The following is a 24,327-nucleotide window of genomic DNA, read 5'->3' as shown; positions in this document are numbered from 1 at the left end:
GACCCTGAGATCATGACCTGAGTCGAAGGCAGTCGACCAACCGACTGAGCCACCCAGACACCCCCAAAAATGTGGTATTTTAAAGGGAAACATAAGAATTCTAAACAAGTCATGAAGCATTATTTGACTACCTATAAAGCCACGAACAATTACATTTCATCCTACATGTCAGTATATATCCAGTTTATACTGAGTATACAAACACATGGGTGGGACTCCTGGGTGGCTCAGTCGGTTAAGGTCCGCCTTCGGCTCAAGTCATGATTCCAGATGGGACAGTGATTCCAGGGTCCTGTGATGGAGTCCCATAGCCGGCTCTTGCTCAGCGGGGAGTCTGCTTCTCCCTGGGCCTGCTGCTCCCCCCGCTTCTGCATGCGCGCGCTCTCTCTCTGATAAAAAAAAAAGAAAAGAAAAAAGATATACACATGGGTATGATAAAATGCAATTTTTGTACTTGCTAACAAATCACGCTTTTTTTCTTAAATTATAAATCTAAAACAAGTGTAAAGTGTACATTATTTGTGTAACAAGAAAAAAGTAGAATTCTGCCTTCACATACTATATATTACAGTGCAATAAAGTTGACTTTATTATACAATCTTTAATATTACATATAGATGTATTTTAATAATATATACTAATCTAAAACAACAGGCTTTAACCTAAAGCACTTCTATATAACACCCAAGGAATGACAAATGATTTGAAAAATTCTCAAGAGAGCTGGTAAAGTCATATATTACTATGAAAGGTTTAAAAACAACAACAACAAAAAGGTTGAAAATGTTCACGTAATGTTTAAGAACACTAGGGGTAGATCTGGCTTATAATCTAGACTCTCTCCTTGGAAAAGTGATAGAAACTCCCTGAGGTTCCATTTTATCTGTAAAATTGGGATGATACGAATATCATAGAGCTGTTTTAAAGGTTAAACCAGACCACACTTGTAAAAAGTACAGAACCTGTTCTGTTATAGGGTAAACCCTCAATAAATGTTAACTATCCTTATCCTCTCTGGGGTGGATAAAGAGGAAGGATTCTCCATCTGTGGCCATACAGCCTCCTACTCAAGGAAAAATCCAGAGGACAGCTGGCAACCTTGCTAGACACGTACATCATTTCGCCGTCCAGGAGCACAGAATCTGCCCACAGACAACACTCTCTCGTCCAGCCACATCACCGCTAAAGTGCAGGGCATTTTCTCGTCTGCACCCTTTCTTGCCCCTACTCCCAGCCCCAGTTTCCCAATCCACCTATTCTAGTTGCTCGTCCTTCTTTGCCCCGCCCAGAGACGATGCCTTTTTTTTTTTTTTTCCCTACACCCTCTCTAGTTCTAACTTTCCCGCCCCAGTAGCTCTTGACCAATCGGAGATGGGATTGTCTCTTCTTTCCCGGCCTCATGGTGACGTTGCGAGAAGTAGCACCTCTGATTGGATATCCTGGAGCAGAAACCTACCAATAACTGGCTGACTTTTTTGGTGCGGACGGACCGCTAGCATTATCGCTGGTGATTGGTTGGAGTGGCGAGACAGAAAAATGGCTGCGAGTCCCTCTATAGTCCCGGTGGCTGTGACTGCTGCGGTGGTGCCGGTCCTGTCAGCGACCAGCGATTTCTCAAATTTGCGAGAAATTAAGAAGCAGCTGCTACTCATCGCAGGCCTTACTCGGGAGCGGGGCCTACTGCACAGTAGCAAATGGTGAGAGTCGGGGTCGGAAGGGACTAGACTTGGATCCTTGGCCTTTGGGGCTTTGGAGCTAATTCAGTTTGGGTGTTCCAGGTCCGCGGAGTTGGCCTTCTCCCTCCCCGCCTTGCCTCTGGCCGAGCTGCAGCCGCCGCCGCCTATTACAGAGGTAAGGACTTCCATCACTGCCAGCGCTCCTCATCAACCCGAAGAGTTACCGAGTACCCTGTCGCTGGATGGGAGCCTCCTGCTTATCAGGAATGTTTGTGGAGGGAATTCAAGCATTTAAAGAGCTGAATGTTTTAAGCGATTTTATCGGTGTGGTTTTGTTGATCTTTGTAAAGATTTGGTGGTGCTTTACTTAAGCTGGAGAGAATTAGTAAACAGTCCTTGCTTAAGATTTCAACCTTTTAAGGTTTTGTAGCCCAGACAATGTCCTTAACGATGAGAAGAATCAAAGTTTTTTTTTTTTTTTTTAAGATTTTATTTATTTGACAGACAGCGAGAGAGGGAACACAAGCAGGGGGAGTGGGAGAGGGAGAAGCAGGCTTCCCGCTGAGTAGGGAGCCGGATGTGGGGCTCGATCCGAGGACGCTGGGATTAGGACCTGAGCCGAAGGCAGACGCTTAATGACTGAGCCACCCAGGCGCCCCACAAATACTTATTTTTAATTTTACTCATCTGTATAATCCCTGAAACCGTCCTGAGTACCATACACATCTGCCACCCTTTGGGAAACATTGAATTAGAGCATCACTTTGGTTCCCAAATGTCCTCACCCCTATTGTGAAATTCTAATAATCCCCCAAAGGAAAAGCAATTTCAGAAAGAACAAATATATATATCATTCCTGAGCCAAGAACCAGCATGACCCTTGGAACAAAATGGTTGTGTTTTTTTTTTTTTTAGATTTTTTTTTTTATTTATGTGACAGAGAGAGACACAGTGAGAGAGGGGAACGCAAGCAGGGGGAGTGGGAGAGGGAGAAGCAGGCTTCCCGCTGAGTAGGGAGCCGGATGTGGGGCTCGATCCGAGGACGCTGGGATTAGGACCTGAGCCGAAGGCAGACGCTTAACGACTGAGCCCCCCAGACGCCCCCCCTTTTTTATAGATTTTATTTATTTATTTGTCAGAGAGAGAGAGCACAGGCAGGGGTAGCGGCAGAGAGAGGGAGAAGCAGACTCCCCGCTGAGCAAGGAGCCCGATGCGATGCGGGACTCCATCCCAGGACCCTGGGATCATGACCTGAGCTGAAAGCAGAGGCTCAACCGCCTGAGCCACCCAGGAGTCCCGAGAAGAATCAAAGATTTTAACAACAGTGCGAAACTGGCTTTGGATTCAGATAGTTCTGCGTTCAAATCTCAGCTACACTAGTGACTTTTGGCAACTTACATAATATCCTGAGCCATAGTTTTTTCATTTGTGAAATGCAGATATTAATAGTATCTACTTTAAGGGGATATTGAGAAAATTAGATGTGAATATATTTTATGTATGATCTATATAGCAGGTATTTTTACATAGTCTGTGTAGTCTGAATGGTTTTCATCATAATCTATTTTGTTTTTCCTGAAGATGCCATTTCTTGACCCTCCTCCGTCCGCCCCCCCCCCCCCAACGCGCGCACACACACTTAAAAACAGTGAATATTTCCTACTCCAAAAGGTATAATGGAGATGAGAAGGGGTGGGGAAGGAAATAAGAAAATGGTGAGTGGATGTGAAAAAGGCCGGTAGACCCCTAAGCTGAATGGACACATTTAGGACTTGTTCCAATGAAGAAAACACTGAATATGTTTTGATTCCAATTTTGTTCTGGTAATATTTGCAGCGAGAAGGATAAGGAGAATAAATTTATTAAAGTTTTAATCATGGGGCACCTGGGTGGGTCAGTCGTTGGGCGTCTACCTTCAGCTCGGATCATGGTCCCGGGGTCCTGGGATTGAGCCCTTCCTTGGACTCCCTGCTGGGTGGGAGGTCTGCTTCTCACTCTCCTATTCCCCCTGCTTGTGCTCCCTCTCTCACTGTGTCTCTCTCTGTCAAATAAATAAAATCTTTAAAAAAAAAAAAATTCTTAAAAAATAAAGTTTTAATCAACCTACCCCTAGAATTTGGGGGGATTATATTCTTTTTAAACTTAAATATGCATCATCTCTTTTATTTATATCCAGAATTATGTCTGTGTTCTATGCCTTTTGCAATACTAACACGTCAGAACTTTTTGAAGTATAAAAAATATAAGTAATTGCACAGTATATTGCATTTTTAAAAGATTTTATTCATTTATTTGTCAGAGAGAGCATGAGCGGGGGGGGCAGGCAGAGTGAGAAGCGGACTCCCCGCTGAGCAAGGAGCCTGATGGGGGACTCTATCCCAGGACCCTGAGATCATGACCTGAGCTGAAGGCAGATGCTTAAACCAACTGAGCCACCCAAGCATCCCAGTATATTGCATTTTTGTACATATTTGAAAGCCTAGAAGAAGCAAATGGCAGATATTAATGCTAGACATTTTCCATTACTTTTCCACTTTTTCCTCCTCAAATCTGTACTACTTGCTCCATTTTACTGATGAAGAAGGGAATTCTCAGAGAAACTAAGTAACTTCCCTATTAATGTCATGAAACCAGGAAATCAAGGAATCAGAATTTGAATCCAGGTCCCTAACACTAAAGCCTATACAACTTCCCACAGCATTTAAAGAAACAGTACACGTTTCTAAGTGTCTTGGTTTAGTTTTTTAAATTTTTATTTATTTTATTTATTTTATTTTTTTAAAGATTTTATTTATTTATTTGAGAGAGAGAGAATGAGAGAGAGAGAACACCTGAGAGGGGATAGGGTCTGAGGACGAAGCAGACTCCCTGCCGAGCAGGAAGCCCGATGCGGGACTCGATCCAGGGACTCCAGGATCATGACCTGAGCCGAAGACAGTCGCCTAACCAACTGAGCCACCCAGGCGCCCTAAATTTTTATTTTTTTTCCCAACTTTTTATTTTGAAAAAAATTTCCATAACCTTGGGGGGCACTTGGGTGGCTCAGTCGGTTAAGCATCTGCCTTCGGCTTAGGTCATGATCTCAGGGTCCTGGGACTGAGCCCCACATCAGGCTCTCTGCTCAGCGGGGAGCCTGCTTCTCACTCTCCCTCTGCCCCTCCCCTTGCTCTCTCTCTCTCTCTCTCTCTTTCTCTCTCTCCTTCTCTCTCTGTCTCTATCAAATAAATAAAATCTTTAAAAAAATTTTCATAACTGGGCACCTGGGTGGCTCAGTTGGTTAAGCGACTGCCTTCGGCTCAGGTCATGATCCTGGAGTCCCTGGATCGAGTCCCACATCGGGCTCCCTACTCGGCAGGGAGTCTGCTTCTCCCTCTGACCCACCCCCCTCTCATGTGTTCTCTCTCATTCTCTCTCTCTCAAATAAATAAATAAAATCTTAAAAAAATTTTTTTTCATAACCTTAGTTTATAATAAAATAATATACAAAAGTAATTTACATATATATGTATATGTAAATATATATGCTAGGTTTTGGGGAGGAAGAAAATACTTTTTCTTACATCTTGAAGTTAATGAATATCTTCTTTTTTTTTTTTAAATGAATATGCTTCTTGAATTTGAATTTTTATTGTCTGATTCTCTAACACTTAACATATTTGTCTCTCTTCTAGGAGGATGCCCAGGATATGGATGCTTACACCCTGGCCAAAGCCTACTTTGATGTTAAAGAGTATGATCGAGCAGCACATTTCCTGCATGGCTGCAATAGCAAGAAAGCCTATTTCCTATACATGTATTCCAGATATCTGGTGAGGGCCATTTTAAGATGTCATTCTGCCTTCAGTGAAGCATCCATATTTAATACCAAGGGGGAAAATTTTAATCTTTTGTTTATTTATTTTTTAAAAAGATTTTATTTATTTGATAGAGATACACAGCGAGAGAGGGAATTCAAGCAGGGGGAGTGGGAGAGGGAGAAGCAGGCTCCCCACTGAGCAGGGAGCCCGATGCGGGGCTTGATCCCAGGACTCTGGGATCATGACCTGAGCCGAAGGCAGACACTTAACGACTGAGCCACCCAGGCACCCCAAATTTTAATCTTTTAAATAGTTTAGCAGTAGTCTACTTGTTAACTGTACTTTATAAATACTTAACAGTAATAAAGAAGCTATCATAAATAAAGTTAAAAAGTGACAGTATAAAAGAAAATATTAAAACTATTGATAAGGGCGCCTGGCTGGCTCAGTCCGCGGAGTATGGGACTTTTTGATCTCTTGGGGTCATGAGTTTGAGCCCCACACTGGGTGTAGAGATTACTTAAAAAAAATAAAATCTTTAAAAAAAATTGACAATATATTTTTTTAAGTTTTATTTATAACTCACGAGTCCAAGATCACAAGTCGCGTGCTCTTCTGACTGAGCCAGCCATGTGCCCTGATAATAATCATTATTGACAAAGGTGTGAGGCAGTAGACTCCCTATTTTAGTAGTAAAAGTTGGTAAAGACGTTTTAGAAGTCAATTTTGGCAGATTATGTCCATTTGAAATACTGTGACCAGATAATTCTACTTTAAAAAACTTAACTTGTCCAGTAGAAATACTTCAATATATGCACAAGGATATATGAATAGGGATGTTAAAGTATTTTTTGTGATAGCCATAAAATGTCAATGACCTAAATAGTCATTGTTCATTCTTGCCTGAAGTATTCTTTACTATGATGTTGCAAAATGATGATTTTCCATGCCAGTGTTCTCTCCACATTTACTACTTGCCACTTGGCGTTCTACTATATGTGAGCTTTCCCTCCCCTTCTCCATTTATTTGTTTAATATCAAAGATTCCTATATTTTTTTAATCGTTTATAATTTAGTACTGTACTTAATTAGTTTGGTGCTCAGATTATTCCAGATTTGACCATTGGGAGCCCTTGAATTGTTGTTTAAAAGTAGTGACTGTGGGGCACCAGTGTGACGCAGTTGGTTGAGCCTTTGACTCTTGGTTTCCGCTCTGGTTTGATCTCATGGTTGTAGGATCCAGCCCCATGTTGGGCTCCGCACTCAGCTCAGAGTCTGCTTAGGACTCTCCCTCTGCTCCTCCCCCCTGCTCTCTCTCTGTCTCTCCTTCTGTCTCTGTCTCTCTCTAAAATAAATAAATAAATCTTTAATAAATAAAAAATAAGAGTAGTGACTAGTAGTATTTGCCATTTGGTTGGACTTGGGCCCTTTAGCTGGAATCAGGTTGCTAGTTTTAGAATGAGTTTCAAAATAAACTGAGGTAAGACCTTTTTGTTGATTTTCTCTTACAGTCTGGAGAAAAGAAGAAGGACGATGAAACAGTTGATAGCCTAGGTATGAATTTCTTTCCCTTATCTTTTGGACTAAAGCAGGGGTTACACACTCAAATGCCTATATGAGCCAGGCAGGTAATATAAATGTGTGAAGTGGACCTAGGAGGACTGTTAAAAATGAGAGAGCACAATTTCCTGCTTGTTACATACCTCTGGCTGAGGGCTGCCTTGAGGAAATGTGGGCCTAGGGTTGTCAAGGCTTTCTTCCCTTGGCCCTACCCCATTCTTTGGAACCTGAAGCTGGAAATTCAGGTTTTTAGTTGAGGCTTGTGATTTTTAAACATTGATAACTATTTCAAATTTTTAAAAACCTCCGCGGGCCTGGGGCGCCCGGGTGGCTCAGTTCATTGGGTGTTTGACTCTTGATTTCGTCTCAGATCATGATCTCAGGGTCCTGAGGTTGAGCCCCACGCTCAGCTGGGAATCTGCTTGAGATTCTCTCTCTTTCTCTCTCTCCTTCCCCGCCCCCCCACTTACACTCTATCTCTCTCTGTCTAAAATAAATAAATAAATCTTCAAACAAACAAACGGGCACCTGGGTGGCTCAGTCGTTAAGCGTCTGCCTTTGGCTCGGGTCATGGTCCCAGGGTCTTGGGATCGAGCCCTGCATCGGGCTCCCTGCTCTGTGGGAAGCCTGCTTCTCCCTCTCCCACTCCCTCTGCTTGTGTTCCCTCTCTCGCTGTGCCTCTCTCTGTCAAATAAATAAATAAAATCTTTAAAAAACAAACAAATAAACAAACAAAAAACCTCTTTGAGCCTAACAAAATATGACTGCAGACCAGTTATCAGTTGTAATTTCTGGAAAAAGTAAATGGATTGTGTAAGATGTTGTCCACTTCTCAGCATTTGCTCTAAGTTCCAGTTGTAACTTTGGTTGATGCTCAAAAGGAACGTCTAGGTCTACGAAATGACCATTAGCAGTCTTTCCTTAGAGCTGAGATTTTGTTTCCTAGGTCCCCTGGAGAAAGGACAAGTGAAAAATGAGGCACTTAGAGAATTGAGAGTGGAACTCAGCAAAAAACACCAGGCTCGGGAACTTGATGGATTTGGCCTTTATCTGTAAGTGTTAGAGTAATTTGGATTTTTCTATAACATTTTCTTCTGAGTAGAAGGGAGGTGTTATGAAACATTAATTTCTCCTGTAATTGTTTCTTACCTTCCTAGATACGGTGTGGTGCTTCGAAAACTGGACCTGGTGAAAGAGGCCATTGATGTGTTTGTGGAGGCTACTCATGTTTTGCCTTTGCATTGGGGAGCCTGGCTAGAACTCTGTAACTTGATTACAGACAAAGAGATGGTAAATTGAGAAATTTATGTGAAAGACCCTCTGCTCCAAGTCTTATGTAATTCTGTAATGGGATCGGAGGAGAGAGGTTTGCTAAACCTTTGCTTGTAGCTAGGTCTTTGCTCCTTCTCTAATCTCTTTCACTATTGGAATTTCAGTCTTCATTTGAAAGTCTAATGTCTGGCTTTTGGCTGGTAGTTGCTGTTGGATTTGGGTGTAGTTATATTAGAGTATCTTCTCTTTATTTCATGTTTTCACATTCAAGTTTTACTGTAACTTATTGTATACACTAAATGTTAGTGTACTTTGTTTCCTTATTCCAAAGATGCCATAGGACAGGTTTCTCTGATATCAAGGATTGTATTAAAAACATTTTTAAGGTCTCTTCTGAGCTTTCCTAGGACTCTAAAGATTTATAGATTTGTTAATTAATGAAATAATGTAAACTGCCATCATTTTATTAGTCATTGTTAGAGGACATTGTCTATAGAGTTTATTTTGCCATTCTTCAGTAGTTAATGGAATTGATTATATACTTCATTTTGTTGGCTTTAAAGAGCCAAAGGCTGGTTGATGTCCCCCAATAATGATATGTGCTGCTAAATCTGTGTCTGAAATCTTACTTTGGTTTATTCCTATTCATTATCTCTAACTTCCTACTAGACTTTCATTGAAAATTTATCTCTGAACTCAATATATGCAAAACCAAGTTTCTGATCTTGCCTGACAAATTCTCTTTCTTCCTCCCAGCTTGAGAGACTCTCTTGACAGCATCACTGTTTCTCAAGACACCCAGTCTTAATGCTGCACAGTCACATTTGTTCTTCCTCTTAATCTCCTTTCTTCTAGTCAGTTGCCAGACCTTCCCCTGGTTTCCTTCTTGTATGCATCTCTTTCTCTTGGTTTTCTTTGCCATCTTGGTTTTCAACTTAGATTTGGATTACTTATAATTAATAGCTGCTTTTCTATCTAGCTTTTCCATTTATACACTCCCCTTCCCAAGCCATTGTGTATACTGTTTTCAAACTTACTCTTAAAACACCCATGTCATTGTGTCATTCTCTTGCCAAAAATTGTAGTGGTTTCCTATTGTATCCCACTTCCTATTGCACCATAGGACCTGCCCTACCAGTTCAGTCTTATTTTTTCACTACTTTTGAGCACATAGCCTCCCCTTAAACTAAGCTAGCTTCCTCATCCAATTCACGCACACTCATCAGGATTGTTTTGCCTGTCTTTATGTTGTTGCCCTGCCTAGAACGTTCTTTTTTACTCTTCCTCTCTCTTTTTTCTTTCCAAGTTCTACCCATCCTCTAAGACTCACCTGAAATCCTATCTTTTCTTTGAAGTCTTCCTCAACTAGGTCATTCCTCTCTACTATGTTTGTGAGTCCTCTTCACTTAATTGAATTGCCCTGTGTTCATTGTTAGGCGCTCTCATAAAGTTTTGGTGATAAATTTCTTTAGACAATAAAGATAGTTCCTTGATGTTCATTTGGAAGAGAGGTCAAAGTATATTAAGTGTGTCCCTCTCTCTCCTGCTGCCAGCTGAAGTTCCTGTCTTTGCCAGACACCTGGATGAAAGAGTTTTTTCTGGCTCATATATACACAGAGTTGCAGTTGATAGAGGAGGCCCTGCAAAAGTATCAGAATCTCATTGATGTGGGCTTCTCTAAGAGCTCATATATTGTTTCCCAAATTGCAGTTGCCTATCACAATATCAGAGGTGAGTGAATAAGGATAATGAAATACCATCAAATCCTGAAGGTAGCACTGTGTTGTTTTTTAAACTTTCTTATCTTCTTTCTACAGATATTGACAAAGCCCTTTCTATTTTTAATGAGCTAAGGAAACAAGATCCTTACAGGATTGAAAATATGGACACATTCTCCAACCTTCTTTATGTGAGGGTGAGCTGCTTCTTTTTCTTAGACTTGGTCAGGCTCTTTTGTGCTTTAATCTCCTGGGTTGGATTGTCACTGAGTTGCGTTAGCTATAAGAAAAATAGGTCGGGATATTCCTCATTCATGCTTAGATTGTCTTTCTCTTTTCTTCCAGAGCATGAAGTCTGAGTTGAGTTATCTGGCTCACAACCTCTGTGAGATAGATAAATATCGTGTAGAAACATGCTGTGTAATTGGTAAGAGTCACTACTTTCTTCTTCTTTTTTTTTTTTTTTAAAGATTTTATTTATTTATTTAACAGAGAGAGATACAGCAAGAGAGGGAACACAAGCAGGGGGAGTGGGAGAGGGAGAAGCAGGCTCCCCGCAGAGCAGGGAGCCCAATGCGGGGCTCGATCCCAGGACCCTGAGATCATGACCTGAGCTGAAGGCAGACGCTTAACCGACTGAGCCACCCAGGCGCCCACTTTTTTTTTCTTTTAAGATTTATTTTTATTGTAAGTAATGCACATGTAAAAATAATAGTATAAAAGCATCAAGGATAACAAAATCATATACTATAGAATGTAAAAACTGGGTATAATCCCACTCCCAAGATTGTTCAGTGAGCATGACTCCAGAATATTTTTCTGTGTGAATACTAAAAATATGTGTGTGGGTGCATGTGTGTGTATAATTTGCTTGCAAAAACAAATCATTACACACAATGATTTGTAATTTCTTCTTTTTTTTTTTTTTAACTTAACAGTGTATCTTTTCTTTTTATTTAGTACATCCAGATTTGTATTATTTTGATGGCTATTTAGTATTTTATTACATAGATGTGCCATCATTTTTATGTAATAATTTTCTATTTAAGTTGTGGCCACTGTTTGTTTATATAAAAACAGTTTCAGGAACCATTTTGTGTGTGTGTGTGTGCGCGTGCGCATGCAAAATGGTGGTTTTATTAAAGAACCCGTACAGGACCCGTGGGCAGAAAGAGCTGCTGCACTGGGGTCTTGAGGAGTGGTGATTATACACTTGGAGTTGGGGGAAGGAAAAGGGAGGTTTCAAAAGGACTTTCATATGCTAAAGAGGACAGACCTACAAGATACTGGAGGCCTTGTCATTGTCAAGTTAAGGTTGTTTTCCCCTCTAGCAAGGTATTAACGTTAAGATAGTTGGGAGATTCCTGGAAGAAAGTCACACAAGTCCCACCTGGGAGTGAGGGGGTAGGGGGAGGTTGTAGGCTGTCAGCTTATGCTTTGTCTTCAGCTTGCCTTCTGCTCCCTCATCATTTTGCCCCTGAACAATTTTGACCCTTAAATCTTTAAGGTTGTTGAAGGTGGAAGGGCTCATCTTCTGTAACTTCTTCCTGCCGAGTAGGGGTGTAGGGATGCCCCTACCTAGGTCAACATTGGTCAGTTGGGGAACATATAGGGGAGTTATTAAAGGGGAGGCAGCTGAATCCAACACGGTCAACATATATGAATCTCTTTGAGTAGGAGGGATCATCTGTCGATGTGAAGTCATTGTGGGGACGGAGTCTCAGCACCAAGCAGAGAGATACTGAAAAAGATAATGCATTAAGATTAGTATGGCTATAAGAATGAGAAGTCCAATAAAGAGATCCTTAATAGTTGACCATAATTTTCTTCCAGTCCAGGAGTTTAAAGCAGTCACTAAAGGAAAGAGATCATTTAAAACGCCAATTTGAGTATTCGTGTCAGTTAAAAACCCAGAAATATTTTTGTGATAATCTGGAATGTATGCACAGCATTCTGTTTTTATGATAGAGCAAGTTCTGCCTTGTGCAACAGTTAAAGCACCTAATGTCATTCTGTTTTGTAAAGCTGCTTTACACATTTGTATTACTTTAGTATTTAATAGAGAAATGTTACTTTGATTGTAATATAAGGATTTGACCATGTACTTATTAAGAGCTTCTTTGTGTCAAACAACATCCTCCAATCTTTTTTTTTTTTTTAAAGATTTTATTTATTTATTTGACAGAGAGATAGCGAGAGCAGGAACACAAGCAGGGGGAATGGGAGAGGGAGAAGCAGGCTTCCTGACGAGCAGGGAGCCCGATGTGGAGCTCGGTCCCAGGGCCCTGAGATCATGACCTGAGCCGCAGGCAGACGCTTAACGACTGAGCCACCCAGGCGCCCCATCCTCCAATCTTAAAGAGGGAACAAAGATGGATGCCAGGTGGTCATACCAATGAGACACAAAACATGTCCACCATTATTTTAAATTTGGAAGGTTAGCTGGGTTTAATAATGGTAATGGTTTTAACAATGTGTCCGTGCATCCAGGCAAAACCCGGAGTACAGCGGCCTATCCAGCTTGGGGGAGCCATGGACACAAGTTAGAGTCACTTAGCCATTGGGTCTCAGCCATCAAATACTGGGCCTTCTTGCACTGCAGTCAGGATATTAAGGACTATTCAGTTTTGGAGGGTCATCCTTTGAATTTGTGTGAATTTCAGGCCCATTTGATTGGGGAGTTATGGCTTGATAATAATCCCCTTTTCTTTAAATTGCTCCATGGGCATATCGGACGAGGAAGGCATATTTGGAGTCAGTATAAATATTTTTAAGACTTTTGCCAATTGCAAAGCACAGGTGGGCGCTATTAATTCTGCTTTGGGGGCAGACGTGTTTGCTGGCAAGGCTTTGTCCTCAACAGTCTGAGTTAGACTGACTAAAGCACACCCAGCTTTTCTTACCCCTTTTTCATGAAACAGCTGCCATTGGTAAACTAGTTGTCTTCTGCATTTTTGATAGGGGAATCTTTTAAATCTGGTTGACTCCAATAAGCAAGATCATGACCTCTGAACAGTTACGCTCTATAGAAGTTATGATGGTCAGGTCCAGGCATAAGGGTAGCTGGGTTTAAAGTTTGACACATTTTAAGTATTATTTCAGGCATATCTGTAAGCATTGCCTGGTGTTTAATAAGTCAGTTTCCCTTGGGATGCGTGGGTGGCTCAGTCGGTTAAGCATCTGCCTTTGGCCCAGGTCATGATCCCAGGGTCCTGGGATCGAGTCCCGCTTCGGGCTCCTTGCTCAGTGGGGAGCCTGCTTCTCCCTTTGCCTGCTCTGCCTGCAGCTCTCCCTGCTTGTGCGTTCTCTCTCTCTGATAAATAAATAAAATCTTTTAAAAACAAGTCAGTTTCCCATCATCCATTGGTGGCTTTTGGTCTCTAAGACATTCTGGACCCGATGTGAAGTCCTTACAGCCAGGGAATGTCCCACAGTGAGCTTTGAGGCTCCTTTACCAGGAGGTATGCTTGGCTAAAGCCTTTGTTTGCGATTATACCTCAATAGAGGTGGCTTCTAGGATAAATACGACTATGAGGATGAAACCATCAAGAAGCAACCCCCTTTTTTAAGATTTAAAAAAATTTATTTTATTTTTAAGATTATTTATTTATTTATTTGACAGAGAGAGAGAGAGACAGCGAGAAAGGGAACACAAGCAGGGTGAGTGGAGAGGGAGAAGCAGGCTCCTGGCTGAGCAGGGAGCCCAATGCAGGGCTCCATCCCAGGACCCTGGGATCATGACCTGAGCCGAAGGCAGATGCTTAATGACTGAGCCACCTAGGCGCCCCTTTTTAAAGATTTTTATTTATTTATTTGAGAGAGAGGAGGGGAGAGAGAGAGCATGAGCAGGGGGAGGGGCAGAGGGAGAGGGAGAAGCAGACACCTGCTGAGCAGGGAGCCTGACATGGGGCTCGACCCCAGGACCTTGGGAGCATGACCTGAGCCGAAGGCAGATGCTTAACCGACTGAGCCACTGAAGCACCCCAAAGAAGCCCTTTTTTTTGGTTTGAGATCTAGCCTTAACAATATTCTAATTACAAGGAATCACTGGGAAGTGGGAGAAGACTTGTCAAGAAATAAGGACATCCGGATGCCTGGGTGGCTCAGTTGTTAAGTGTCTGCCTTCGGCTCAGGTCATGATCCCAGGGTCATGGGATCGAGCCCCACATCCTGCTTGGCAGGAAGCCTGCTTCTCCCTCTCCCACTCCCCCTGCTTGTGTTCCTGCTCTCGCTATCTCTCTGTCAAATAAATAAATAAATAAAATCTTTAAAAAACAAAAAAACAAAACAAAACAAAAAAAAGAAATAAGGATATCCCCAGGTGCATCATCCAATCAGGAGCCATTTTTGTATGTGTACATGTACATTTATTTTTGCATATTTATGCAACTGTTTCTGTGTAATATCTTCTTTTTTTTTTTTTTAAAGATTTTATTTATTTATTTGACAGAGAGAGAGAAAGAGAGAGAGAGAGAAGAGCGGGGGGAGAGGGAGAAACAGGCTCTCCACAGAGCAGAGAGCCCGATGCGGGACTCGATCCCAGGACCCTGAGATCATGACCTGAGCCGAAGGCAGACGCTTAACCAACTGAGCCACCCAGGCGCCCCTGTGTAATATCTTCTTAACAGTGAAGGGTGGTTCAAAAGTGTGTATAGTTTAACCTTAATATTACTAAAAAATTTATAAGGATTTTCAAACCTCTGAAAAGAGATGAGGGTCACTGTTTCTCTGTATAATGGTATTTCAGTCTTTGCACGATTGACATTTTGGGCTGATAATTTTTTTGTAGAAGGCTGTCCTGTGCATTGTAGGGTGTTAGCGGTATCCCCCTCTTCTACTCACTAGATGCCAGCAACCTTTCCCCAGTTGTGACAACCAAAAATGTATGCAGATACTGCCAACCCTTGGGGTTAGAATCATCCGTGGTTGAGAACCATGGCCTTAATGGCTTCTGCTTCTCCCTTTGCCTGCTCTGCCTGCAGCTCTCCCTGATCATCACACTAGTGTGACCTGATCATCAGTTGACATCAACACATCAGTGGCCACTTTTGGATAAAAGTAAGCTTGGGGGGCGCCTGGGGGGCTCTGTCATTAAGTGTCTGCCTTTGGCTCAGGTTATGATCCCTGGGTCCTGGGATCGAGCCCCGCATCGGGCTCCCTGCTCTGCGGGAAGCCTGCTTCTCCCTCTCCCACTTCCTCTGCTTGTGTTCCCTCTCTCGCTGTGTCTCTCTCTGTCAAATAAATAAATAAAATCTAAAAAAAAAAAAAGTAAGCTTGGTTGTTTGTGACTGAACGCCTAGGTTCCCTGGAAACGAAAGGGAGATGTCTATTGCTGGGTGTTTGATGATACAGCGTTGAGATCATATATTCGTATCTTTCTAGGTCAGGAAGTTCTTATTAAGAATCGATAGAATTGAACTGATAGAATTTCAGTCCATCGGGCGCCTGGGTGGCTCAGTCGGTTAAGCGACTGCCTTCAGCTCAGGTCATGATCCTGGAGTCCCTGGATCGAGTTCCGCATCGGGCTCCCTGCTCGGCGGGGAGTCTGCTGCTCCCTCTGACCCTCCCCACTCTCATGTGCTCTCTCTCATTCTCTCTCTCTCAAATAAATAAATAAAATCTTAAAAAAAAAAAAAAGGAATTTCAGTCCATCAATTCACTATTTCTAGCCCTTAAGGAAGTTGTTTTGTTCAGTATGGGGAAAAAAAGCATTAAAAAAATTGTAATAGGAAAATGTAATATTGGAACATAGGTGAGAGTGGTAATAAATGATCTATTCATTGTCAGCATTATGAAAAAAAGATAAAGTCTATTATGGGCAGAACTCTCTTTTATTCAGAAAACATCTTTTGAGCATCTTCTGAGTGCCAGGCACTGTGCTTTGTATTGTAGTACCTACCCTAATTGCCTATTGAGGAAGACTAATAAGAAAATAACTATAATGCAATGGGTTGAGTGTTAGGATTGAGGTAAACCGAAGATGCTGAGAAGGTACATAGGAAAGATATCTAATCTAGCCTGTGATTAGGGAAGTCTTGAGAAGGTGGTCCTTGAAGGCTAAGCAGATGTGAAAGAGTTCAGTAAGGGAGGAAAAGGATTGACTTGGGAAGGGCATTGCACTGCAGAGGCACTGAAGTATGAAACAGGCGTTGTGCCTGAAGTAGCTCCGGTGTGGGAGGTGGGAATGTTCAAAAGGGGCTAGATCTTTTTTTTTTTTTTAAGATTTTAAAAAAATTTTTATTTATTTGACAGAGAGAGAGCGAGAGCAGGAACACAGGCTGGGGGAGTGGGAGAGGGAGAAGCAAGCTTTCCACGGAGCAAGGAGCCTGATGTGGGGCTCAATCCCCGGACCCTGGGATCATGACCCGAGCCGAAGGCAGACGCTTAATGACTGAGCCACCCAGGCGCCCCTAAAAAAATTTTTTTTCAACATTTTTTTTTTTTTAAAGATTTTATTTATTTATTTGAGACAGAGAGAATGAGAGATAGAGAGCATGAGAGGGAGGAGGGTCAGAGGGAGAAGCAGACTCCCTGCTGAGCAGGGAGCCCGATGCGGGACTCGATCCAGGGACTCCAGGATCATGACCTGAGCCGAAGGCAGTCGCTTAACCAACTGAGCCACCCAGGCGCCCTTTTTTCAACATTTTATTTATTTATTTGCCAGAGAGACCACAAGCAGGGGAAGCGGCAGGCAGAGAGAGAAGCAGACTCCCCGCCGAGCCGGGAGCCCGATGTGGGGCTCGATCCCAGGACCCTGGGATCATGACCTGAGCCGAAGGCAGACGCTTAACGACTGAGCCACCCAGCCGCCCAGATTTTCATTTTCTTTTTTTTTTTTTTAAAGATTTTATTTATTTATTTGACAGAGAGACACAGCGAGAGAGGGAACACAAGCAGGGGGAGTGGGAGAGGGAGAAGCAGGCTCCCCGCAGAGCAGGGAGTCCGATGCGGGACTTGATCCCAGGACTCTGGGATCATGACCTGAGCTGAAGGCAGTTGCTTAACCAACTGAGCCACCCAGGCGCCCCCAGATTTTCATTTTCAAATGATGACTGGAGACAGTGTGCTGGGAGGATTAGAAAAAGGGCAAGACTAGAAGCAGGGAGACCAGCTAGGAGACTTGGAATAATCCCGTCTAGGGATGATGATGAGAGCCTACACTGAGGTACTAGCAGGAGGGATGGAGAGAGGCTGTTGGACTTAGAAGATATTTAGGAAATAGAACAAACAGGAATTAATGACTGGGTAACTGGATGGGTAACAGTGCCCTGTACATGAAGAAAGGAAACAGAGGTCGGGGAGATAAGGAGCAATCCTTTTTTTCATCTCTTGACTTAGAGCCAATTAAAATCAAAGGAGACATATATATGAAGAGTAATGATTTAGGAGGTTTTTGTTTTTTTAATAATCATTTGAGATGAACTTTTTTTTTTTAGATTTTATTTATTTGAGAGAGAGAGATAGCAAGAGAAAGCATAACTGGGGGGGCTGGGGGGAGGGAGGGAGAAGTAGACTCCCTGCTGAGCAGGGAGCCTGACGGGGGTGGCAGGGGGAAGGGGGCTTGATCCCAGGCCCCAGGGATCATGACCTGAGGTGAGGGCAGATGCTTAACCAACTGAGCCACCCAGGCGCCCCTTGAGGTGAACTCCTCAATGAACTGTTTTTTTTCTCGGCATATCTGTAAATGCCCAGCACAGCGCCTGACATATGGTCAATAAATGTTTGTTGAATTTAGCCCACCTACTTTAAAAATAAAAAATAAGGAATATTAGTTTATGACAAAAAATATACTTCAGCTTTCACATTGTAGCCAGTTCAGAAGAATTAAAAAGGAGAAAGAAGAATGGAGAGAAGAAAAGAAACTGAGGACCTCTGAGAGAATGAACGCTCTTATGAATAGAGTGGTGTCAGGGATCTCCTGTTTGTTTAGTCCTTGCTTCTGCTCTTATATCATGATATGAATTGATTGTTTCCTTCTGTGTCTTTTCTGGAATTCCAATCTCTGAGTGGCAGCATGTATGTGTATGTATATATATATGTATACATATATATATATATGTATATGTAACAGCATATATACTATAGTATGGCATAGTTAAGTCTGGAATCTGGAACCAGACTACTCAAGTTTAAATCTTGGTTGTACTACCAAGTAGCTGTGTGACCTTGGACTTAGCCTGTCTATGCTAGTTTTCTCATTAATAAAGGGATAGTAGATCCTTCTCTCAGGTAATTGTCATGAGGATTAGATAAATTGATGCCTAGAAACCACTTATACCAATGTAGCTTGCCCAGCATGTTGTAACCATTCATTATATTTTAGCTCTTCCAAATGAGATTAAAAAAAAAATCTCATCTACTTGATCTTTGCTCAAAACTTGGCTTGTTCCGGCTTCTTTAATATCTCTATCATCCTCACTCCTTTAGCACCTAGGGCTTATATAGGGCTATATCCCTTTTTCTGGGTGGGGAATCAATATTTTGGCCTAGAAATGTACCATGTTCATACATACAGCTTTCATTCCTTCCCTTTCCGTACTCCCCAGCTAATGACTATTTAGGTTATTTTTTCATTTTTACTATTAGAAACATTCTGCTTCATAGCTACATTAGAAACAGGATTTGTGGGGTTTTTAAATTATTATTAAGTTTAATTAATTAATTAATTTATTTATTAAAAGATTTTATTTGGGCGCCTGGGTGGCTCAGTTGGTTAAGCGACTACCTTCGGCTCAGGTCATGATCCTGGAGTCCCGGGATCGAGTCCCGCATCGGGCTCCCTGCTCGGCGGGGAGTCTGCTTCTCCCTCTCCCACTCCCTGTTTGTGTTCCCTCTCTCGCTGTGTCTTTCTCTGTCAAATAAATAAATAAATCTTAAAAAAAAAAAAAAGATTTTATTTATTTATTTGCCAGAGAGAGAGAGCGAGAGCGCACAGAGCAGGGGGAGCAGCAGAGGCAGGGGGAGAAGCAGGCTCCTTGCTGAGCAGGGAGCCTGATGTGGGGCTCGATCCCAGGACCCTGGGACCATGACCTGGGCCAAAGGCAGACGCTTAACCAACTGAGCCACCCAGGCATCCCAGTTATTAAGTTTAATGTTATATTAGTTTCAGGTGTACAACACAGAGATTTGACAGTTCTCTATATTACTGAACACTCACCATGATAAGCGTAGTCACCATACAATTGCAGTATTATTGACTGTATTCCCTATGCTGTACTTTGCTTTCTGTGACTTATTTACTTTATAACTGGAAATTTGTATCTTTTAATCCCCTTTATTCAGTTGTTCTTTTTTTAAAAAAATAGTTTATTCTTTTTCTAAAAATAGCTTTATTAAAAAAACAGCTTATTGAGGTATAATTTACATACCATAAAATTTACCAACTTTAAGTTTACAGTTCAATGAGTTTTTATAAATTTATAGAGTTGTGTAACCATAGCCATAAATCCAGTTTAGAATATTCTGGCACCCTTGGAAGTTCCCTTGAATGTGTTTGCAGTCAGTCCCCCTTGCATCCCCTAGCAGCCACAGATTTGCCTTCTCACTCTATATTTTGCCTTTTCTTGAAATTTTCATGTAAATGGAATCTTGGAATATTTAGTCTTATTGTCTGGCTTCTTTCACTTAGCTGTTTCTGAAGTTACCCATGTCGTAGCATGTATCAGTAGTTCTTTCCTTTTTAATGTTGACTAGTATTCCATTGTTTAGATATATACATTTTGTTTATCCGTTTACCAGTTGACATAAGTCAAATGGCTTCTATACCCTTTCTGCAAATAAAATCTTCCACAGAATCCCCAAAACTTTCACTTGTTCTTTTCAAGACTGATGCTAGTAGACCTGCTTTGATTCTTGTGGGAGGGAGGAGCTCAGAGCTCTGCCTTTTTATCCCTTGAGGTACGTACCTCTTTAGAAACCTAGGAATAGGGGCGCCTGGATGGCTCAGTCATTAAGCGTCTGCCTTCGGCTCAGGTCATGATCCCAGAGTCCTAGGATTGAGCCCTGCATTGGGCTCCCTGCTCTGTGGGAAGCCTGCTTCTCCCTCTCCCACTCCCCCTGCTTGTGTTTCTGCTCTTGCTGTCTCTCTGTCAAATAAATAAATAAAATCTTAAAAAAAAAAAAGAAACCTAGGAATATAGTTGGAAAACTACCAATCTAAAGCATACTATAGAAATTTCCTACCTTTTTTTTGTTGTTTGGTTTTTTTAAAGATTTTATTTATTTGTCAGAGAGCACACAAGCAGTGGAGGGGAGCGGCAAGCAGAGGGAGAAGCAGGCTCCCCACTGAGCAAGGAGCCCAATGTGGGACTTGATCCCAGGACCCCAAGATCATGACCTGAGCCAAAGGCAGACGTTTAACTGACTGAGCCACCCAGGTGTCCCTTCCTACCCTTTGTTAAGAAAATGTGGATAATTAAGGGGGGCATGTGATGTGATGAGCACTGGGTGTTATACACAACTAAAGAATCAATGAACATTACATCAAAACTAATAATGTATTATATGTTGGCTAATTGAATTTAAATTTTAAAAATGGAGAAAAAAAAAGAAAATGTGGGTAAATGCTATATCCAGATGAAATAAACTGAAGAAAAACTTTAAGTGTTAGGGAACACCTTTTTTTTTTTTTTAAACCAGAATGTGTGATAGATGCACTATATTTCCCAAGGGAATGATGATGTTCCCTTTATGTACAATTTGGCTTTTCTTCAAACACCTTGGGGGAATGGGTTATAGTTTCATGCCTGTTCTGTGGAATGCTATTTTAGTGGGCTTACATTTTTACCTGTCCAGTTATTCATATATATATTTTTTATTTTTCAATCAGGTAATTATTATAGTTTGCGTTCTCAGCATGAGAAAGCAGCCTTATATTTCCAGAGAGCCCTGAAATTGAATCCTCGGTATCTTGGGGCCTGGACACTGATGGGACATGAATACATGGAAATGAAGAACACATCTGCTGCTATTCAGGCTTATAGGTGAGGTTCTAGTTGAGGGGTGAGGTGGAGGGGATTACTATGATGTTAGGAGCCTCTCTTGAGCCTACAAATCGCTAACCTTGATTCTGCCCTCTTACCAGTCTCTCTTCCATTTCTTAGACATGCCATCGAGGTCAATAAACGGGACTACAGAGCCTGGTATGGGCTTGGACAGACCTATGAAATCCTTAAGATGCCATTTTATTGCCTTTATTATTATAGACGGGCCCATCAGCTTCGGTAAGTCTGACCGGTTAATGATGTGTTATGAGACGAGCTCATACTTTTCTTTACCTTTTTTTAAGTTTTTTTATTTTTAAAGATTTTATTTATTTATTTGACAGAGAGAGACACAGCGAGAGAGGGAACACAAGCAGGGGGAGAGGGAGAAGCAGGCTTCCCATGGAGCAGGGAGCCCGATGCGGGGCTTGATCCCAGGACCCTGGGATCATGACCTGAGCCGAAGGCAGACGCTTAACAACTGAGCCACCCAGGCACCCCTTTTCTTTACCTTTTGATAGCTACTGAAGAATCACAGTGATTGAATGGTTTTGATTCTTAGAGACCTGGGTTTAAACGTGCCATATGCTTTTTGGTCGTTTTTATGTAGTGTATTCTTTTGGGTTAATAGTATAATTGTGAACACAAAATAATATAATTATATGAAGTATTGGATTAAAGATCAATCACTGTATAGATTTGAAATAGTGGTCGGTGATGGTGTTTCCTCAAGGGAGGACTTTAGTTTTTTTTAAAGTCTTTGCTCAGATGCCTGTTCCTCTTTTTTCTTAGGCCCAATGATTCTCGTATGCTGGTTGCTTTAGGAGAATGTTATGAGAAACTGAATCAATTAGTGGAAGCCAAAAAGGTACCTGCATTTGGGTCCTGGAGAATTTGAGTGGAAATCAGCAGTTTGGATGAAGGGTTGGGCTCTCTGTGCTCTAATTGTCCTTCATTCTGATCTATCTACGTACAAAAGTCTTAAGTATTTATAGGCTCATAGGCTAAAAAGCGAAGTGGGGCTGACATCATCAGTGGGAATATCAGTCTAGTAAAAATGCTTTATATTCTGCAAGTCCACACTTCTGGGCGGCTTGTAGGACTTTAGCCTTTATGTGGTAGGTCATGGTACATGGGACGATGGTCAAAGTGACCAGTTTATTTTTTTGACAGTGTTACTGGAGAGCTTATGCCGTGGGAGATGTGGAGAAAATGGCTCTGGTGAAACTGGCAAAGTAAGTGAAAGGAGTGAAATGCTGTTATTTCTGTTGGCTTCTCTGGTATTGTGCATCTTGTGCTTTTATTTTTTATCATTAGCTTTCTTTGAGATCCGATTGTACTTACAGACCAATTTATTTTGTAGGCTTCATGAACAATTGACTGAGTCAGAACAAGCTGCCCAGTGTTACATCAAATATATCCAAGATATCTATTCCTGTGGGGTATGTGTCATGAGCATGAGAATTGGGTTGCTGATCTCATCCTGACCACCTCAGTCACTCCTGCTTTCCTTCTCTAGGAAATAGTGGAGCACCTAGAAGAGAGCACTGCTTTCCGCTATTTGGCCCAGTACTATTTTAAGTGCAAGCTGTGGGATGAAGCTTCAACTTGTGCCCAAAAGTGTTGTGCATTCAACGATGTGAGTAGCAGTTCTTTATTAAAGGGTTTGGATTTTAGGCTCAAACTTATGATCTTTACTGTGATCTGAGGGTGGAAGATGGGTGAGAAGCTAAGTGGAAAGGCTGCCTTGATACGTGAAACTTTCACATCAGCATTTTAGAACTTTTTTTTGAGAATAGCCTTGGACATATTTTGAAACAGTTGCCTGACTTTGTTTCAGACCCGGGAAGAAGGGAAGGCCTTGCTCCGGCAAATCCTACAACTTCGGAACCAAGGCGAGACTCCCTCTACTGAGATGCCTGCTCCCTTTTTCCTCCCTGCCTCACTATCTGCTAACAATACTCCCACACGCAGAGTTTCTCCACTCAACCTGTCTTCAGTCACACCATAGTTGGCTACTTTTAAGCCATTACTAGACCCACGTTAAGCCTTACCTCTGTGTAAGGAATGGCACGTCTGTTCTTCCAAGGACCTTGGTTTTTTGTTTGTATAGATGGAACAGCTCCTTGGGGACAGTTTATAGAATCAACTTGGTGTAGACTGACGGAAGAATCCTGGCAGCAACAGAAATTGTCTTTTGCCGGTTAGAAGCATTTCTATTTCCCTTCTGTTCAGAGAGTGGCTATGGATCTTGGCCTTCTTCCCAGATCTTTTCCCCGCCTCTAAAAAACATCCCTTTAACAGCACTTTAGCAAAGGCAAGGCTTACAGGAACAAAGTTTTAATGCTGCTGGGAGTGAGATTTCTTAGAGAAGCATGGAAGGGAGAAAAGTGTGCTGTTCTACCCTCTGCAGGCAGTAGGGGCACTGTGTACCCTAGGAAGGTCAGGGCACTGGGTAGGCATGACATCATCATTCTTGGATTTACTGAGCATGACTGTGCTGTCAGAGGGAATATTTGAAAAGTGAAGCTGTTCTTTGTGGGGATGGTCTTCTAAAACATCATTTTAAGGACTCTTCCAAAAGCTTTCAAATAGAAAGGAACTTACTAGAGTTGAATCAAAGAAGGGACAAAAAGAATCTTACTTTGCAGTGAACCATTGATGGCAAAAGAGCCTGTGGAGTTAGCTATACCCTTACTAAAGCAAAGCAAGGAGGCAGGAGTAACAGATAATTTCACGGACATTCAGGAGTGTTATTTTGTGGCTATATGGACAAGAATAAACTCACCTCAAGCTGGTCGGTTGTAATCAATATTTTTGACATAGTTAATTTTCTCTCCCCTCTATTATCTCCAACAAACTGTTCTTTTCACCCTTCACTTGTTTAGACAAAGTAGAGAATCATTCTTGTTGTGTTCTTGGAGGGTTTCAGGTCTGTGCATGTGTATTCAGTAAGAGGTAATATGCTATGACTATAATGTCTGCTGTAATAAATTTGAACTGTAGATGCCATGGATTATTCTGAGCTCAGGGCCCAGCCTTCCTTTATTGTTTCCAGAACAGGTTTGTTACCCAGACACCTCTTAAGGAATGACACTTCATTTTATATTAAGGAAGGCTTAGAGTATCTAATGTCCCTTGAATTCATTTCTTACAAAGCTTTTCTTAGCTTAGCTGTACACTCGTTACCCATCTCCACTGCCATTCCTGTGCAAGGTTCTAAGGGCCCCAAATGATATTTAATTTTCAATTTTTTCCCTGTTTTTTAAGTCCTGTTTTGATGAATTTGCTAAATTTGGAATTCAAACAAAAAATGTGAAAA

At 41.8% G+C, this 24,327-nt stretch overlaps 1 protein-coding gene across 1 annotated transcript; it reads left to right on the top strand.

Annotated features, from left to right (window-relative positions):
* Positions 1-1,503: 1,503 nt before the first annotated feature.
* CDC23 (cell division cycle 23) lies at positions 1,504-24,318 on the top strand. Its single transcript, XM_045893129.3, has 16 exons — positions 1,504-1,697; positions 1,779-1,851; positions 5,348-5,485; positions 6,985-7,027; positions 7,980-8,085; positions 8,191-8,323; positions 9,859-10,036; positions 10,123-10,220; positions 10,369-10,450; positions 20,852-21,005; positions 21,126-21,245; positions 21,798-21,873; positions 22,179-22,240; positions 22,369-22,447; positions 22,525-22,644; positions 22,846-24,318. Exons 1-16 carry the CDS (start codon positions 1,537-1,539, stop codon positions 23,014-23,016), a joined length of 1,794 nt encoding a protein of 597 aa, XP_045749085.1. The 5' UTR covers positions 1,504-1,536; the 3' UTR covers positions 23,017-24,318.
* Positions 24,319-24,327: the final 9 nt, after the last annotated feature.

This window comes from Mirounga angustirostris, unplaced genomic scaffold (assembly GCF_029215605.1).
Source record: "Mirounga angustirostris isolate CCGP_5_RB_7025 unplaced genomic scaffold, mMirAng1.0.hap1 SCAF_7, whole genome shotgun sequence".
Lineage (NCBI taxonomy): Eukaryota > Metazoa > Chordata > Mammalia > Carnivora > Phocidae > Mirounga > Mirounga angustirostris.
The sequence above is the reverse complement of the archived record's forward strand: the minus strand, read 5'-3'. Positions and strand labels throughout refer to the sequence as shown.

Excerpts from the sequence above, each read along its gene's own strand:
- CDC23 (XM_045893129.3), top strand. The coding sequence starts at position 1,537 with ATGGCTGCGAGTCCCTCTATAGTCCCGGTGGCTGTGACTGCTGCGGTG. Across the intron at positions 21,874-22,178 it reads AATTAGTGGAAGCCAAAAAG|TGTTACTGGAGAGCTTATGC; the intron begins GTACCTGCATTT and ends TTTTTTTGACAG. Across the intron at positions 22,448-22,524 it reads AAGATATCTATTCCTGTGGG|GAAATAGTGGAGCACCTAGA; the intron begins GTATGTGTCATG and ends TTCCTTCTCTAG.